The sequence below is a fragment of the Pelodiscus sinensis genome, chromosome 15 (genome assembly GCF_052426305.1).
Source record: "Pelodiscus sinensis isolate ZL-2025 chromosome 15, ASM5242630v1, whole genome shotgun sequence".
Classification (NCBI taxonomy): domain Eukaryota; kingdom Metazoa; phylum Chordata; order Testudines; family Trionychidae; genus Pelodiscus; species Pelodiscus sinensis.
Window position 1 is genome coordinate 6824453 of NC_143066.1, and position 18858 is coordinate 6843310.

The 18858-nt window shown below is 43.1% G+C and overlaps 1 protein-coding gene across 2 annotated transcripts in view; it reads right to left on the reverse strand.

Moving 5' to 3' along the window:
* The window catches only part of GTF3C1 (general transcription factor IIIC subunit 1), a 73579-nt gene that overhangs the window by 33061 nt on the left and 21660 nt on the right, over window positions 1-18858 (reverse strand). For both annotated transcript variants that reach the window (XM_075899171.2, XM_075899172.2), the window contains 11 exons: window positions 18251-18462; window positions 16642-16781; window positions 15145-15298; window positions 13020-13123; window positions 11239-11420; window positions 10299-10589; window positions 7685-7830; window positions 6635-6732; window positions 4520-4616; window positions 3456-3633; window positions 717-858 (listed from right to left, as the gene is read on the reverse strand). In XM_075899171.2, the coding sequence (XP_075755286.2) occupies window positions 717-858; window positions 3456-3633; window positions 4520-4616; window positions 6635-6732; window positions 7685-7830; window positions 10299-10589; window positions 11239-11420; window positions 13020-13123; window positions 15145-15298; window positions 16642-16781; window positions 18251-18462 (1744 nt within the window). The remainder of the gene's footprint in view (window positions 1-716; window positions 859-3455; window positions 3634-4519; window positions 4617-6634; window positions 6733-7684; window positions 7831-10298; window positions 10590-11238; window positions 11421-13019; window positions 13124-15144; window positions 15299-16641; window positions 16782-18250; window positions 18463-18858) is intronic.

Consider the following 18858-nt stretch of genomic DNA (forward strand, 5'->3'; position numbering starts at 1 on the left):
ATCACTGCTGGTGTGGTGCTTCTTAAACATCCAAAAGTTTTCAACACTCTTAGCTGTTGAATATAGGAGGTAACTTGACCCCACTTTTCCCACTTAGTAATGCATAGCACTGGTCACTTAACCTCCAAACTCGTCTTCAAATTAGTCTACTCAACTGAAAACGTAGGACCGATCAATTATCTAACCTCTTACGTGGATGGACTCTGAGGCTGTGTCCAGACTCAGGGGTTTTTTCGAAAAAAGTAGCCTTTTTTCGAAAAAACTTCACCTGCGTCTAGACTGCAGCCGCGTTCTTTCGAAATTAAATCGAAAGAACGCGGCTTTTCTTTCGACGGCGGTAAACCTCATTTCACGAGGAAGAACGCCTTCTTTCTAAAGTGCTTCTTTCGAAAGAAGGCGTTCTTGAATGTAAATAGGGCTTCTTCGAAAGAGAGCATCCAGACTCACTGGGTGCTTTCTTTCGAAAAAGCGGCTTGCTCTTTCGAAAGTTCCGCATGCAGTCTAGACGTTCTCTTTCGAAAGAGGCTCTTTCGAAAGTATCTTTCGAGCCTCTTTCGAAAGAGGCTTGCAGTCTAGTCATAGCCTGAGACAGAAAGACATACCAGATTAAGTACTACAGTGCTAACTCAAACACTATCAGTTTAATACGCTTAAAATAAACAACTCTGTTTTGAACCCATCTCTTCAGTGACCCAGAAAGCTGGAAAGAGACCTACGAGGTATATTCCAGCATTGCACACTTTCGCTCAAGGTTGTGTTTATCTACTGCCGACTCCTGTTCCCTCTGCACATCCAGCACGGTGCCAGCCTCCTCACCCTGAAGGATACTTCTTTTTGAACGCGGATGGCGGACAACTCCTAAATAATACAAACATACTTAGGTTACTATCAGCAGAAAGAGCTATGTTTCCATCTCTCTTACATCCTGCTTCTGGCTGCTTGCTGCCATCATGGCCAATTGTTGGCAAATGAATGGGGCAGAGATCTCCTTGAAACAGAAATGCTAAGAGACTCAGGAAAACCCTCTCCCACTTCCCTTAGGTATCAAGGATGCTGTTTTCATAACAGAGTTGCTTGTGAGAGTCCTGACTTGGACCTCAAATTCCAATGCAGAGGTCCACTTGGCACAGAGGCGTGGTGATGGTACCCATCAGGAAGACGGCTGCACACTGATGCTTTGGACACAGTTCCCAGAGTTTAGTGTAGATCCTAAAGCTGGTTATAGTCCCCAAGGGACAGCCTGTTGAGGACTACTTGAGCACAAGGTGAGGTAGAAATGCTCTCTCCCCATCTGCCTCTTACACTAGGGTGGGGTCGGATGAATAGTACAGGATGGTCTACACCAGTCAAGAGCCCCCTCACGCTGAGGGAAACTGTAAGCTGGCCAGATCCATGAATTTTTCGGTCTTTTGTGCTGACAGCACAGCAGGCTAGGCCTTGAATGCATCTGGCACACAGGCTCAGCATAAGCTGAAGCACTCACATAGTTTTGTTGTTTTCCCTCAAAGCAGCTAATTACTTGAAAACCCTAAAAGTTTCCAAAGCATGATGTTGGTAGCGTAATACACAAATCCTTGTATTAGAGGGAACCAGATGTGCATTACATCTATTACAGCCTGGTAAACAAACACTACTGCACCCTCACTGAGAGCAGAAGTGTGATGCCAAAATGATCAAAGTCATCTAATGCCTTCTGGAAAAAAGCTGCTTTGATATAAAAAGGAGGATTAAATTGCAAATGGATCACTCTGCTTAGCTGCTTTTAAGTTACAGAAAAAAAAGTTGCTTTTAGTTTCTGAAGCATTTGCGCTTTAACCAATTAATGCTATTACATTACTCTACCTTATTTAAAAGCAGCTTTATCGTTAAAGAAAAAAACAGATCTACACTCTCCTGTTGTGAAAATACCACAAGCACTTACAACTGTAATACTTATTACATCTATGAACCTGTGCTTTTGGGCTAGGTCGGAATATCCAACAGAAGGTTTAGCAGCATGGTTCTCAGAAAAGAAGAAAGTTGCCCATAAAAAATCGCGCTAAAATAAAAAAAACCCTCGCTGCCAACATATTTTTATTGTGTTTGGCAAGGACTGAGCTGGGCCCTGTATGGAGGTGGGCATGAACTACTTGCTTTGTAACTCTGCTCTGAAGGTTTTATCTTTTCTGAGTCTCATTCCTGGAGCTTAGCTCCTTAGCACGAGATAACCTCCAAGTCCTAAAGTTTCCTGGTACGTAAGGGCAGCGGCCAGGAGTGCGACATGCCCTATACTGTTCATTGTGTTGCATGCTGCACCCTAACCTATGCCCTTACTTGGGGTCAATTTCCAGCCAATTTCAGATTACCCACAGCCCAAAGAGGGCCAATCACAAACATAAGAATGGCCTTACTGGGTCAGACCAAAGGTCCATCTAGCCCAGCATCCTGTCTTTCAGCAGTGACCAATGCCAGGCGCCCCAGAGGGAGTGAACAGAAAAGGTAATCATCACATGATCCCTCTATGGTCATCCACTTCCAGCCACTGACAAACAGAGCCTAGGGACACCATTCTTACCCATACTGGCTAATAGCTACTGATGGACCTAACCTCCATGAATTTATCTATTTTTTTTAACCCTGCTAAAGTCTTGGTCTTCACAACATCCTCTGGCAAGGAGTTCCATAGGTTGACTGTGCACTGAGTGAAGAAACATTTCCTTTTGTTTGTTTTAAACCTGCAACCTATTTATTTCATTTGGTGACCCCTAGTTCTTACGTTATGGGAACAAATAAATAACTTTTCCTTATTCACTTTTTCCATACCAGTCATGATTTTATAGAGCTCTATCATATCCCCCTTAGTCTCCTCTTTTCTAAGCTGAAAAGTCCAAGTCTTTTTAAACTCTCTTCATATGGGACCCATTCCAAACCCCTAATCATTTCTGTTGCCCTTTTCTGAACCTTTTCCAATGTTAATGTATCTTTTTTGAGATGAGATGACCACATCTATACACAGTATTCAAGATGTGGGCGTACCATGCATTTATAAAGGCAATAAGATATTCTCTGTCTTATTCTCTATCCCTTTTTTAATTATTCCTAACATTGTTTGCTTTTTTTGTCTGACTGCTGCTGCACATTGAGTGGATGTTTTCAGAGAACTATCCACAATGACTCCAAGAGCTCTCTCGAGCAGTTAAGATAAATTAGTCCCCATCTTATTGTATGTGTAATTAGGATTATTTTTCTGTTTTTTTAACATCATTTGAGAAGGTTACTATTTCAAACCTTTAGACAAACTGCAGAACAGACTCTATCCAGAGTGATATGTGCCCACAAGGGTTTATAGATACTAAGTTACAGGTTACATGACTGAATCTATCTTACTTCAAGGCAGAGTACAAGGGAAGGTGTGAGAAGCACAGGGCATCAAGGATGAAGGAGGGAATGACAGAGAATGCTGACTCATACCATACCTAATGGAGTGTTCAGGCAGACACACTGCAAATCAAACCAAAAGTTTTCTACGTCCTGCATGGTGTTCAAAACATATAAACGTCTCTCAAATGGGCGGCTGCTTTGAGCCAGGTTATAGTGAGGGTCGCAGATAGTAGTATCAATAATCATGGCATTTCTCTTCATATAGACGAAGACCTGTGAAACACATAAAGGTTTCACACCTGTAAGTAAAATTGCTGAAATGCCTATTTTAGCAGGACACAACTTCATCTATTCCAAATGCCTGAAACTGGCAACAACCACTGTGCACATTGCTGTCATCTTGATCAATGAAGGCACTTTAGTTTCTGTGACAATCACCACCCAATGGTTAGGATCAGGAATATAATTCCAGAATTTTTTTTCAAGTGGGTTGTAATAGAACAGGGGTGGCTAATATCCGGCCCACCAAGATCCTCTGGGCTACCCATGTCCCAAGGACCAGCAGAACCCTCAGGCAGGCTCCCTACCTGCCATGACCCCACATGCTCAAAGCAGCTGGCTGATGGGGCCAGCATGTGTGTCTATACAGAAACAGGTCAATGGGAGCCACCTGGGCTGTGCTTGCGTGTGCAGGAAGGTCGCGGAGCCCCTTCCTCCCCTGGTGTGGGCCCAGCAGCTGGCTGTTTTGAGCATGTGGGGGCGTGTCAGGCAGGGAGTCTGCCTGAGGGTCCCGCTGGGAGCCACTTAGGGTAAAGCGCCTCTCAGTCCGAGCCTGCACCTGGCATCCCATCCCATACCGCACCCCAATCCCTGACCCAAAGCAGCATGGCACCCCAGTTCCCAGTAACGAGGCAAACACAGTAAGCCTCTTCATTCTCAGACAGGATGCAGGCACTCTGGAAACTTCCAGATCATGACTGCATATAGCTTGTAGGAATCTGGCTCAATGTCTGAGGAGTTTCATTCCAAAATAATGGGCATAAATCCATGCATCTTATACCAAAGCCAACTATTTAAGATCATCGCAAATTTGAAATCTTTTATTTTATCATCACCAGAACAAAGAGGACAGTAATATTCAAGTTTTCAATAAAGTTACCTGATCTTTATCTTGGAATTTCTCGGTTGGACCAAACTGCAGCAGCCCCATATAACATAACCTCTGCAGGTTTTCCACCACTGAAAAGATGTATCTCCTGTAACATAGATAGATGTGTTACATTTAGTATTCATGACAAATTAAACAGATGTGATACATATCACCAATTTACACTAACCTGTAAAAACAGGCACCAGCAAGAACAACGTTAAATAGACTTTAAATGATCCAGCAGATCATTTCACTGTAGTTTGGAAAGAGAAGACACCTGGCTGCTATATCAGAACTGACAGAATTGCATGTACGCTGTAGGATGGGAGGACCTGGCAATGATCCACACCTTAAGGTTGCCTGACACTTTCCGACCCTGTTTTCAGTTTTTTCTCACTTTGCCAAACTAATCATTCAGGCTGAAATATTTCATGACAGATATCTTGTGGAGGCTTAATTTTTTGGAAAGCTTCAATAAAACTGGCTGCAACCAAGCATAAGGTTAGGAAAAAATACATTCTTTAGCCCATGTTAAAAAAAAAATCTTACAGACTGTTTCATTGACACACTCTAGTGCAGTGTTTCTCAGCCAGTGGTACGAATACCCTTAGGGGTACTCAAGAGAAGTCTGGGGGGGGGTACGTCAACACAACTGACATTTGGAGAAAAGTGAATTTGTGTTTTAAAGTTTTACAGCGTTTTATTATTTTTGTATTTTTTATGCCCAAAAATTTCATCACCTGCCCAGCTACAATTAAGTTGTTTAAACAAATGTGTTGCAATGGTAGGAAATAATTGTGTGTCTGAAAACTGAAGGTACTGGGGGCACTTATAATTTTTTTTGAGAAGGGGATACTTTATAAAATAAGGTTGAGAAACACTGCTCTAGTGTCTCCAAAGATTGCAGTATGAACTTGGAATTTGTCAGAGGGGGCTGCTGAGATCAGAAAGGTGCTTTCTAGTGTTTCCATAAAGACCCACCCAAATTTGGCAAGTCATAAGCCTCTAAAAAAAAAATTAACACGTTCCATATGCACAGTAGAGATTTGTTTGAGAGTGGCAGCTAAAAATCTCTCAAATTTTCATCTGCCCTAAATAGATTCCTGTTAAGACCTGCAGAAGCCAAGAAGTACATTCCCTGCTATTGCTCCTTCAAGCTCATGCAGACTGCTATGGTGCCAAGCACAGAACAGAGAGCAGGAAGAGTGTTTTTGTTTTGCTCTCAATACTTCCCAGGCTGGTGCCCAACAAGCTTGGAGGAAAAAGGAAGCTGCCTGATTAGAATGCAGATGTGATGAGCAGAAAGCTAGGATGGGTGTGATACAAGCAGATATGCTGGTCTGGAGTGGAGATGGGGGGGTGGGGGAGACTAGGAACCATTAGAGATTAAACTCAAGAATTTAGAATAGAACCCATATTCTCAAGTCTCAGCATTCCTCTGCTGCATAGGCACCAGCAATGTTTGTCTGAGCCTCCTCGGCTGGCTGGCTCACAGAGGATACCAGCCTGCTAGTGCTACCATCAATCCATTTGTTCAAATGGCAGAAATTTGTGCTGGGCAGCTAAAGGTTCCAACCCTGCTGACTTGTGGTGGGTTGATACATGATGAAATCTGTTCGCTCACATTGCTTTTTATTAAAATGTAAGAAACGTTGCAGATGTCAAGTTGCCTGTGCCACTCTTTGACGTGTTCATTGCCAACTCAGGATATTCTTGTTTGGGAAGAAACAAGACAGCGTGTCATAAGGTGAACTTTCCAACCTAGAGTGCTAGCCAATAAGCACTGCTCTTTCACTGATCAAGCATCCTGAACCATCTGATATTCTGAATGAGCCCAGATCAAATTTGATCAGCCCATTGCAATGCTTCCCCAGTAACCACATCAATTTCTAAAAATGTGTTCTCTCTCTGACAACATGGACGACATTCCAAGCCCCCAATCACTTTACCCAAATGTTGCTTTCTTCTTCCTCCCCCATCCTTTGGCCTGTTTTTCAACTTTTGGACCATAAAATCCTTCTGGACAGAGAATGTACATAGTTGGTCTTTGGGAGAACAATCAACACCATCACTTCTTCCCCACAACCGCTTGGTTTGACCCATCTTGCCACCACAGGTACTTGCCTTTTATAAAGAAGCTGCTGTCGGACTGACCTCGGAAGAAATCTGATCAGTATGTGTTTTTTTAGAGGATTGTTTAAAAAATCTTCAAGACCATCCACCTAAAAAATATTTGACACTAAGTTTATTAAAATGTGAAAATTGACTGAAATGTCATCAGCACATTGAGTAGTAATTAGCTAGTCTTCAAAGAAGGCACAGTCAAGTATGACGACTGCCTTCAGAAATTAGGGGCTTTTTAATATAATAAATACCAGCACCAAAAAAAAGCAGCTTGATAAATTGGAGGGGGTTCAGAGAAGTACCATGAGAACAATTAAAGGATTAGAAACTATTATAGTGATAGATTCAGGGAGTTGATCCATTTAACTTGAGAAAAAAAAAAAAGTTAAGTGATGACTTGCTTTGCCTATAAGTGGGAACAAATATTTTATAGTGGGCTCTTCAATGTAGCCAGCAAAGGAACAACACGATCGAAGTAGCTGGTTGGAAGCTAAAACTAGTGAAATTCAGACTGAAAATGAGGTGTACCATGAAACAATTTACCGATGGTAGAGGAAGCTTCTTCGTTACTGACAACTTTTAAACAGAGATTGGATGTTTTGTAAAAGATCAGCTCTAGGAAATGTTCCAGAGAACTTCCCCCAGAACAGGATATATGGGTGATCAGTAGATAATCAAATGGTTCCTTTTGGCCTTGGACTTGATGAATTGCCAGTGCATACAGCGTGGCTAATCATTAGTCGTGTTAATTAATTTTACCAGGCAAGAGCAGAGCTCTATGAAGTCTTCAGTAATTTTCATGCAAATTAATGCCCTTAGAATCAATAGCACTAGAATCAATAGAGCTGCTCATCTTGGAATGATTATTTTCTTTCGAAATCAAACTGGCAAACACTGCAGTTAAATTTCCATGGACTACCACCTGAAATGGATTACATGGTCTTAAGCAGATAATACATACTACACACATCTGCTGCTTTGTAAACTACTCTTAATAGCACCACACATTACATCATATGGAATATGAATTGCAAAATGAAGGCACAATACCTTGTAGCTGACTTGCACTATCTGGACAAAGACGGAGAGGGGTAGGCAAAGAAGAATGTCACTAACAAGAGCCCAGCCATACCCAAATTCCCTGTGAGCTGGGAGAGGAGGGACGAAGCGCATCCACGAAGTATCATTCACATACACTAGAGAAAGGATGCTGATTTAGACTCACAGAGGGAACAAAATGATTAGGGGACCAGTGAAATACTGGAAATCTGACACCAGGTCCACATGTAAACAAACATAGGAACAGCAAAGCATGGTCCACCTAGTCTCCTATGCTGTTTTAGTCAATATCCATTACCAGAAGCTCCAGAGGGAAGTGCACTAATTCCTGCCAGGGGAATTATGGAATAACTGACATTTAGGAAAATCAGCTTCCTGAACTCAGGTAGTGAACTGGTGGGTTATGCCCAAACACTTTGCTCCCTACCTAGCAGCCACCCATTCACACCCCTTCTCCCCCATCCCTTTTACCCAGTGCATTCTCAAAATCTCAAGGCACATTCAATTCCCTGTCTCTCTCAAAGATGCCTCTAAAGGGAAGCTGGAAGAGAGAGAAACCACTCTCTTTCCACAGACTGAGATCCAGGGACTCTGTTCCAGGTGATCTAGATTATTACAGTAAACAATCACGATTATTATAGTATTAGGCACTATACACAAAGGCTACGTCTAGACTGGCATGATTTTCCGGAAATGTTTTTAACTGAAAAGTTTTCCGTTAAAAGCATTAAAAGTTTTCCGTTAAAAGCATTTTTGGAAAAGCGTGTCTAAATTGGCAGGACGCTTTTCCGCAAAAGCACTTTTTGCGGCAAAGCGTCCATGGCCAATCTAGACGCGCTTTTCCGCAAAAAAGCCCCGATGGCCATTTTTGCGATCGGGGCTTTTTTGCGGAAAACAAATCTCTGTCATCTACACTGGCCCTTTTGAGCAAAAGTTTTTCGGAAAAAGACTTTTGCCCGAACGGGAGCAGCATAGTATTTCCACAAAAACACTGACAATCTTACATGAGATCGTCAGTGCTTTTGCGGAAATTCAAGTGGCCAGTGTAGACAGCTGGCAAGTTTAGACACAGCCAAACAGTAGCAGACACCATGCCCTTTAGAGTTAATAATCTAAATAAAGAGAGAGAGAAGAAGGGGAAAAAGGCTATAACACATGTGCACTACGAACAATGCGATGGCAGCATAAGTCATGTTAGTTTCATGATTTTGGGGAGGGGGAGTGTAGGGCAGGGTTAGTTTGGAGGGGATAAGCTATAGCAGAGGTGGCATTGAAGGGAAGGGGGTGAAGGAGACAGGCCAGGGGAGAAGTTAAGGGGGCAAGTATGAAGTGAAACTGAGGTGACCAAACTGAGGAATGGGGAGAGAAGGGTTTGAATAAAAAAGAAAATTAAAAAGAAAAAAAGAAAATCAGCACAAGGTAGAGAAAAAGTTTAGTAAAAACAGTAGCGGATTCTCCTAGAGCCTCTGACTGGTTCCTCCCTGTAACTTTTCCCCAAGGCCATGCGGTGCTGGAGTGAAGAAAAGAGGGGATAACACAGCAGCCCCAAATCCATCAGAAAGAAGAGGCAGGGACTGCACACTTAAACAGATGAAGCATTTTTTATTTTGTTTTTTTTTTAACCGAAATTTCTGAGCTATGCAGCCGGGACTGGGAATGAGCAGGTGACACCACTTTTTTGGGGGCAGATTCAGGACTCCAGCACCTGAAAACTCTGCTTTTGGGAGGGGAGTGCTTGCTCAAGATTGATTCAGAGTGTTCTACCAGGAGCCCAGAACATGTGCTTTTCTCTCCTTGACACAGTGAGAAGTTGAGCCGCTCACCATCTCTATGATCTCTGGATAAAGGCAGTCAGATAATTCCATGATTTTTGCCTTCCAAACTAGTCTGTGGGATGGAATATAAAGAATCTGTTCCCTGTTCCTGGTTCAGTCTCCTTCAATGGTCCCACTCTGAAGGACCATCAGCAGGTAGAGAAAAGAGAGTATTTGACCAAAGTCAACTCCTGCTCATTCATTCCTCCAATTTCTTTTTTACCCACTCAATTGGCGTACTGTACTCTGGCTGGGCCAGTTAGAGAGAGAGAAATTCAAACTACAAGCTCCTCTGGATGCAGGCTATTTCTCTACTCTACGCAAAGTACCATGCCCCCCTACGGCGCCTTACAGAAACGGCAACGAAGAGTAATCAACAGGAGTGATTAGTTAAGGTTCCAAACCAGTGTCCATAGGCCACCAGCTTTTTAAAATACACTTGATTCCCAGCTGGGACCATTTTGGAGAAATCCCCCTCCCGCAATTTTTTTTTTTTAGTTTGGCAAAAGTACATGCTCTCCATTTGCAATATGTGCCTCACATTTTAATCATGGCTACAGCATCCACAGCTGAAGTGTGAAATTCTAAAACATGGCAGAACCAATCCTTTAATGAGGGCCAGTGTCTTATCAAGCCTTGTGGAGGTGGCGTTACAAGCAACCGAAACAACATTTTGGAGCGTGCTCATTAAGTAGCTGGCATTAAAAGTGGTCAGTATTCCCCCCTCGCCCATCACCCCAAGAATTCCCAGAGTAGACACAGTGCGAGCATGATGGGGAGCCAGTTCTTACCTGTCTCACTACACAAATCCACTTCAGACTCTCGTGTAGGGACTTCTTGACTCTCCATGCATGTAGTTTCTGGTGCAGCCTCATGGTCTCCTGATGCACTTGGATGGGTCTGAGTTATAACAGTGTGTGTGTCCAGTCCCTGCAAGCTGCCTCTTTTCTCACCATCACAGCTTGCTTTCTTTCGCTGCCCATTTAAAGGATGTCCATAAATTAAGTACCAGAGGAAAATGTGGACCATTCTTAAACGAGGCATTTTGGGAAGAAAACCAAGGGAACGCCCAAGTCCTGGAACTGTGGAAAAAAGATGAACCAGGGAATGCAAAGACAAAATAGATTAAAAAGATAAAATGGCTAATTCCTTAAAACTGAGGAAAATTATAAGCTAAATTGATTGGGAGGAAAAATAAGTCACACAAATGTGCATAAAGTTGGACGCTAGTTAAGAGGAGCTCATCAGATGACCAAAAAGCCACAATCACAAATATGGAGAACTTTGCCCTTTCTGGTTAAGAGGCAAATTGAAGGAAGCAATTAGAAATAAAAAAAGCAATACATATTAAACATGAGAAAGGAGAAGATACAGCAATCAATAAAAATCAGAAGTTATGAACTGCAGAAAATTGATAAGGAAAGCTAAGAGACACTGGGAAAGAATTCCTGGTTGGCAGGACCAAGGACAGCAAGGAGGAATTTTTAAGTGCATCATAAACAAAAGAAATGGCAAAACTAGATGGAAATGGCAAAATTGTTAATGATGCAGAAAAGAAACACATTCACTAGCAGCAACTACATTTTACTGCCAGTGGCTTCAGCACACTGAGCCTAGGAAGTTACCACCGGAGTTGCACTCAGGACACAAATCTGAAATGTGAAGCTCTCTCATAATATATCTGAGAAATGGAAAGGTTACTCTAGTTGGAGGAATAGAAATGAGATTTACCTGTAACAGGGTGATAATTTTTTAGCTGCATTATGCCCATTTTCTCATCAGTTTTCCTTGCCTGCCCATTATTTTCACCATTAGGAGAGGTTCCTTGCATTTCCCCGGATACAGCAGACTCTTGCCCCAGGCTATCTTCTTCTAAATGCTCTTGGGATGTTGGTGTCTGGGGAACTTTAATCCTATATAAAAGCCACACAGCAATATCAGCACATTGGTAAAGTCAGACAGGGCGCTAATATAATTAATTCTGCAAACAATCACCAGCCATGGTGACAGCCACTGGTCTACAAATTTTCATGCAAAAGCAAGACCAACACCTCTCTTTGCAAATCAATATTGAGGAAAAGGGGTTTGCATGTTTGCTCACACAAGGGAAATAGTGAGGGGGTCTCCTGATGAAGGATGTGAGTCTATCTGCAAAGAACAAAAGGATTTCACTGAATGGCTAATGGTGTCGGCTGCACAGAACACCATTCCCAAAGCCACCAGGACAATCCCTTAGAACTGCTACAAGAGAAGAGTCATTTCAAGCACAGGGAGCATCATCTAGAAGCTTCTATAGGGGAGAGTGGTGCAGTGAGTAATAAAAGGTGCGCCGGCTGGAGGCTGTGATTCTCCAGAGAATAGAAATGGCCTCCTACAATATACAAAACAAGAGCTGTAAGTGAGAAATGATTAAGATTGTAAAATAAGACTCCTCCACTCAATAGCGTGAGCCTGCTAGTTAAATGGAATGTGAGTCTCGAATGGGAAGGTAGCAACAGGACTCCGTGCTTCCCACACAAGGGGTAGGAAGTGTTGAGGTGGAAACCTGTTGAAGACACCTCTCGCCGCAGTTGATACAGTATCAGGGCCAGGGTCACCTCAAGTCCCCGGATAGGGGTGTGTCATGGAAGCTAGGAGGGATGCCTCTCCCACTTCTTGTGACATGTATGCAGAGGAAATGGCCCCCGGGTGATGGGGGAAGTAGTCAGGGAAATGTCCTCAGTGATTTCAAGAAGGTACAAGCCCCCAAAAGGAGTGTGTGTGTCTGTGTGTGTGTGTGTGTGTGGGAAGCAGAGACCCTCACGTGCTGCCACAAGCTGGACTTTGTGTGCATGTGACCGGAGAGGGAAGCAATCAAGAGGCTGTCAAGTAGATTTTGTGAATGTGCAAGAAGTGCTCAGAGGGAGGCTGTCTATATTGAAACAAAAGGATACAGATAACCACTGAGCTAGCGAACAGTATCGGCCATGAGACATTTGTAGCTCTGAACAGAAAACAGAAAGCAGACTTCACATGCCTCTTTACAATAATCTGTTTAGATACAAGATCTTTAAATGCAAGATCTTTACTTGAGACCTGTCCCTAAAACTTGCTAGTGCAGGTGACACTGATACCAGACAGACCTACTGAAAAATCAAAGCTGTTAGGCCTACAAGGTTAGTCCGAGTTAAGGCTTTAGATTCAAGAGATCCACATTCTACTTCTGGCTCTATTAGACTTGTTGTTTAATCTTGAGCAAGTCTCTTACATTTCTGTGTCTCAGTTTCTCCACACAAAGTGAAGCTAATACTTCAAAACTCATCATTGTTTGAGTGGCTCAGCTCAGTGCACCAGAGACCAATGTAGAGATAAATAATAAAACACAACTCCAGGACGTAACTCAGAATTGCCCCATGCATTCCCTATGACTTACATGGTGGCACAGCTAAGGAAATAAACAGGATAGAAATTACAGGAATCTCAGGCTGCAAATACTAAATACTGGAGTCATGTAAACAGTACTTGTCACTTGCCTGTTTGCTGTGCTTGAGTTGGAGATCCGGAAACGCACTTGTTCAATGGCACTTTTCACCAAGGGGTCATTAGGATTCACTGAAGGATGAACTACAAACTCTACCTGTACAAGGTCAAAACAGGAGTGCATGGAGGAGGTTTACTTATGCTGATTCAGAGCAAACAGAAATTAATCACCATACAAAAGCAGTATTATCTGATGCCCTGCACAGCCTCTCTGTTTTACTCTAACAGCTCCCAAGTTGTGGTCTTCAGAGTACTTGAAGATCCATGATCAGAGGGCTCGTGCAGTTGTTTCCAGCTGTCTCATTTGGACTTTACACTGTTAAAAGCAGCCAGTGAAAGCAGCTGAGGCCAGGTTGAAATCCTGGTCCAACTGAAGTTACTGCCAAAACTCTCCCGGTCTTCAACAGAAGCAGGATTTGACCCAGGGGCAAGGAGCCAACTACTAAAAGGAAAGGAGATACAGGAGCTGCCCTCAGATTTGAGTGCCCCCGTGAGGCTTAATATCCAGAGGCAGACAGAGAAACAAAACAGGTAGGTGTGGCTCATACTACATATACATTTAGGAATGCTTCCTAGGGTTTTAAGAAAAAATAAAGACAGAAAAAGCAATTAAAATTGCCTCAAATGCTGAAACCTGTTTTAAAACATCATAAATATATATAGGGGAACATAACCAAGCAGGGCAGCACATTTAAGGCAGCATAAGGTGCAATTTTTAAACTGTGGGAGTAAATGACTATTTGAACAATTTATCCAGGGTCATGGTGGATTCTCTATCCCTGACAATTTTTAAAATCAAGATGGGATGCTTCTCCTAAAAGCTTCACTCTGGGAATTATTTTGTGGAAGTTCTCTGACCTGTGATATACAGGAGATGAGAGTAGATGGTCACAATGGTCCGAGCGGGGTTTGAATACTAGTAACAAGCTGAAAAGTGTATGAAAAACGTCAAAAGTTCATAAGACCAATGAATTCCTATTAAAAGGAGTGCACCTTGAGGACTTCTCTCAGATTTCACAAACTTTCTACTGTACACGTGCAGCAGGTAATTTTCAGTGGATCATTATCAAACAGTAATTTTCACTCTTAGCTGTGTACACACTCCTCACCGAGGCCTGTTCACATGGCAGGCACCAGGTTTGAGTTGTATGAAGGAAGTTCCAATAATTATTTCAAATTAAAGACTTTGCTTTTATCTCCACGAAACTCGAGAACAGACACAGAGATTTTATTTAAGCTTAATAAACACAATTTTGGACAAAGATCAAGCTTGGGAAAATTCAGCCCCAAAAGTTAATTTACAATGTTTTCATCTACTCTTACTTGCCAAGAGAGGACTAAAAAAAGGAGAATCATTTGACAGTTTGAAGTTACCAAGACAAACCAGTTACCGAATGAAGTATCACTGGGCGGCTTCAAGCACTAATCAGGAGGAGACTCAACTTACTGAGTATAATTTCTGGGTAGCTTTTTTAGGGGGTATAGTAGACCCTTGCAGTTTGCGATTCTCTGTATTTGCAACGTCTTGCCTATCCTAGCCTGGAAGGGAGGCAGCTGCCGGGAGCCGCAGTGAGTTCAGGAGCTGTGGGAAGCTCACTGCTGGGGCTGGGAACTGTGGTCCCCAGTATTTGCAGATTTTGCCGTTCACAGTGGTGCCAGGAACGCACCCATTGAAAATAAGGGATGCAAAATCCCAATTAATCTGCTAACTGATTAAACGTGAAGTTAATCTAACATTTGACCAGTTAACCAACTAAGCGCGATCCTGGGAGGAGGACCACTCCAGCCTGGTAGGTAGCCCCCAGCCGGATCCTGGTGGGGCTGGAGCAGCTCTCTTCCCTCAGGTTGCTCCTAGGCAACTGGTTACCCATTCACATCCCTACCACGAATGGCAACGGTTTCCTGTATTACTAATAAAACAAAGATTTTCCACAACGAATGTCTGATGTGTGGCCACAACGGAGAAGATTTAATATAATATATTGAGAAATCTACCAATCTTATAAAATTTAGTTCTAAATTAAAAAATGCCCAAAAGGTGTTCAATATATTCAGGATCAGAAGCTATTTTGGCTGCCACAGTTTCCAGCAGCAGAGACTGAGAGTGCAACAAGTTACCTTTTTGCTAATGCCATCTTGAATGACTGTTGTGCGGTAGAGTCTGAGGAGCCCTTCTTGGGAAAGCTTGTGTACCAGTCGAATTATGGACTTCTTGCAGCATTTGGTGGAAACACCTTCTTGTTTCTCCTGATCCATGATCATTTTCTGAAGCCTAGGATGCAAAACCTAGAGTGAATCTATGGTCAAAATTAATTCTGTTTTTCACCTTTCACCAAAGCTGCTGCAGGCTGCTCACTCCAGATTTGAAAGCTACATTCGTCACTGCCTGAAAGAACATTTGGTCACCAAAATTTTCTAGAAGACACATTGTGACATGTTCAGAAACAGTGGCTAACATACGTCAGCTGCAGTGTGGTATATACCTATTTACAAGTGGCAGTTACTCTCTTAGGGTATGTCTACACTACCCCGCTAGTTCGAACTAGCGGGGTAATGTAGGCATACCGCAATTGCAAATGAAGCCCGGGATTTGAATTTCCCGGGCTTCATTTGCATAAGCCGGGCGCCGCCATTTTTAAATCCCAGCTGGTTCGAACCCCATGCCGCGCGGCTACACGCGGCACGAACTAGGTAGTTCGAACTAGGCTTCCTAGTTCGAACTACCGTTACTCCTCATTCCACGAGGAGTAACGGTAGTTCGAACTAGGAAGCCTAGTTCGAACTACCTAGTTTGTGCCGCGTGTAGCCGCACGGCACGGGGTTCGAACCAGCCGGGATTTAAAAATGGCGGCGCCCGGCTTATGCAAATGAAGCCCGGGAAATTCAAATCCCGGGCTTCATTTGCAATTGCAGTATGCATACATTACCCTCCTATTTCGAAATAGGAGGGTAGTGTAGACATACCCTTAGAAAAACAGCGTGAAAGAACAGTGGATTCCAACATAAGCCAAGAGGCAGTAAAAGAGAACTAATAAAGCAGCAACCAACGCTACCTTTTACGCGCTCACAAGGAGATGCACGGCATTGGTGGGTAAACGAACATAGCCAGGAAACACTTCTGGACTCAAGTGCATGGCATATTACCGCACCCTTGTGTGGAATATACACAGGTATCATTTGAACAAATGTATATTGCGTTTAGACCTTTTATTGTTTCATATGTTTATTGTGTCAGACTTCTAAAATAAACGTGATCTGCTCATGTTACTTGTAGCTGCTGGCATATACAGTTAATAGCCCTCAAAGAAAGTGACATGCAAGGGCTGGTCTTTAATCAGATCTGCCAGGATAAACACTGTGAAGAATAAAGGGGCTGCAAACTGATATCTCTGGTCAGTAAGGAGATGAACTAGTCACTAGAGGCTCTGAGGGGGTCAAAAGGTGCAGTTACCCTGAAACTGTGAATAACTGCATTCTTACAGTCCAGAAGATGATGCCACTAGAAAACCATGATCCACCAGCATGTAAGGAAGTGCATAGACCTTTCAAAGCAGAGCTATCACAATGTTTCAGGCTCCCAATAAACAAGTAATCAGCTTTCAGACCCTGTCTTACGTGAACAAGCTTTCGATTAAGCGGAGGTTTCGGACTGCTTCTACGATGAGATTTCGGCGCTTTAGTAGTCGGTATGTTTCATGAGATCTCTCCACTGCAGTGGTTCTGGACCGCTTTTCCTTCTTTTGCTCAGAGTTCTTCTAGAGAAGAGCATGGAAAGAGGAGATTCAGTCTGTGCAAATTCAAGGAGTTTCTGTCTGTCCCAAAATCACCATAGTATATGAAGCAAAATGCAGGACAATGTAGCACTTTAAAGACTAACAAGATGGTTTATTAGGTGATGAGCTTTCGTGGGCCAGACCCACTTCCTCAGATCAAATAGTGGAAGAAAATAGTCACAACCATATATACCAAAGGATACAATTAAAAAAAATGAACACATATGAAAAGGACATCACATTTCAGAACAGGAGCGGGATGCGGGGGGGGGGGGGCAAGGAAGGAAGGTAAGTGTCTGTGAATTGATGATATTAGAGGTGGGGAGAGTGGGATGTTTGTGAGTAATGGTATTAGAGGTGATAATTGGGGAAGCTATCTTGGTAATGCGTAAGATAGCTTGAGTGTTTGTTCATTCCTTTTTGGAGAGTGTCGAATTTTAACATGAATGACAGTTCAGAGGATTCCCTTTCAAGTGCAGATGTAAAAGGTCTTTGTAGCAGAATGCAGGTGGTTAAGTCATTGAGAGAGTGTCCTTTCTGGTTAAAATGGCAAGAAACTGTTTCTTTTTTGTGATCTTCCACTATTTGATCTGAGGAAGTGGGTCTGGCCCATGAAAGCTCATCATCTAATAAACCATCTTGTTAGTCTTTAAAGTGCTACATTGTCCTGCATTTTGCTTCAGCTACCCCAGACTGACACGGCTACATTTCTATCACCAAAGTATATGAGTGTCTCTCATCTTTAAATGTGCTCTCTTCTCAGTACTCTGGTGAGGCAGGGCAGTACTATTTATTCCATCCTGAATATGAGAACTGAGGAACAATGTGACCTGTGGTGGAGCAAAAAACTAAACCCAGCTTTCCCCATTTTTGAAGCTTGTGTCCTATACAGCTGGTCTGTCTTCTACCACACCATGCCCAAATCATGCATCATCATGAGGTTTTGAATCCTGAACCTTCAGCACCACAGCACAGATATCTACCACTCAAACTACAGGATGACTTTAGGTCCAGCACATGCTAGCTCTTCCTACAAGCCTCCCTCCGTTTTAACCCAAAGACATGTGGCTATGCTTGTTTGAGTGTTTTAGGCAAGGAGTGATCAACGTGCACAGCTACTGAAGGAGGAAGCCCTCTCTGTGTGCAAGCAAGGAGTGGCACTTCCATGCTCCCAGAGCTGAAAGACTGCCAATGGAGAAGCTTCTATGAGTGCAGTTCCATCTTCTCATTCCATTGCCTAACTAGGCTGCTGCTAACTTAAAACTGAACAGGCTGAATGTGTTCATGAAGATGGGGAAGCAAAGGGACAAAATAACCAATGTGAAACAAAAGGGATTGTAGCTGGAGGTTGAGCTATGACAAATCACCATGTCACCTGCCCAGTGTTGCAGAGATTTTTGTACATCAAGCAACTATACTACAACAGCAAGTACCATGCCGCAGTAACTTACCTTAGGATCTTCAAGTCTAACCTCCTCAATGACAGCCATATCCCCATCTTCATTTAAGGAATGGGAGGCTAGAGAGAGATACGATTCCTGCTTTAGAGTGTCCAAACTAGAATCCTCCTCTGCAAAGCCATCAGGGAGCTCGTCAGGATCTTCAAGCAGGCAGGGAGAAGGCAGCTTCTTTATGGAGGTCTTTGTGGTTTGGGACTTGCAGCCTAATTTAAGACCATAGAGAAGTCCAGTTAGGCCGGCCACTTCAATGTCCAGTTCCTACAGGTTTCTCCATGGCCAAGCCATTCCCCAGATGACAGGGACCTAGCCCAGGCTTGCAGACAGGCTCACTTGAAGAGTATAGCAAGAGATACTTTAAGCATCTTCAGTCCAATAAGGCTACTGTAGGAAACAGGGAGGCTCAGGAAGAGTAAACAGCTAAGCTCGGTCTTCAAAATTAAAATGTTATTTGAAGGAATTTTGGAAACTGATAGCTTCCAAGTGATGTGTCCCCCTCCCCAGCTTTGACTGGAAGTAGAAGACTCTCTAGGTAGATTTCTGCCTGATAGCAGGAGACAGGATTAGTTTGGTCAGCAGCTGCTGCCTGAAGAGGGAGGGAG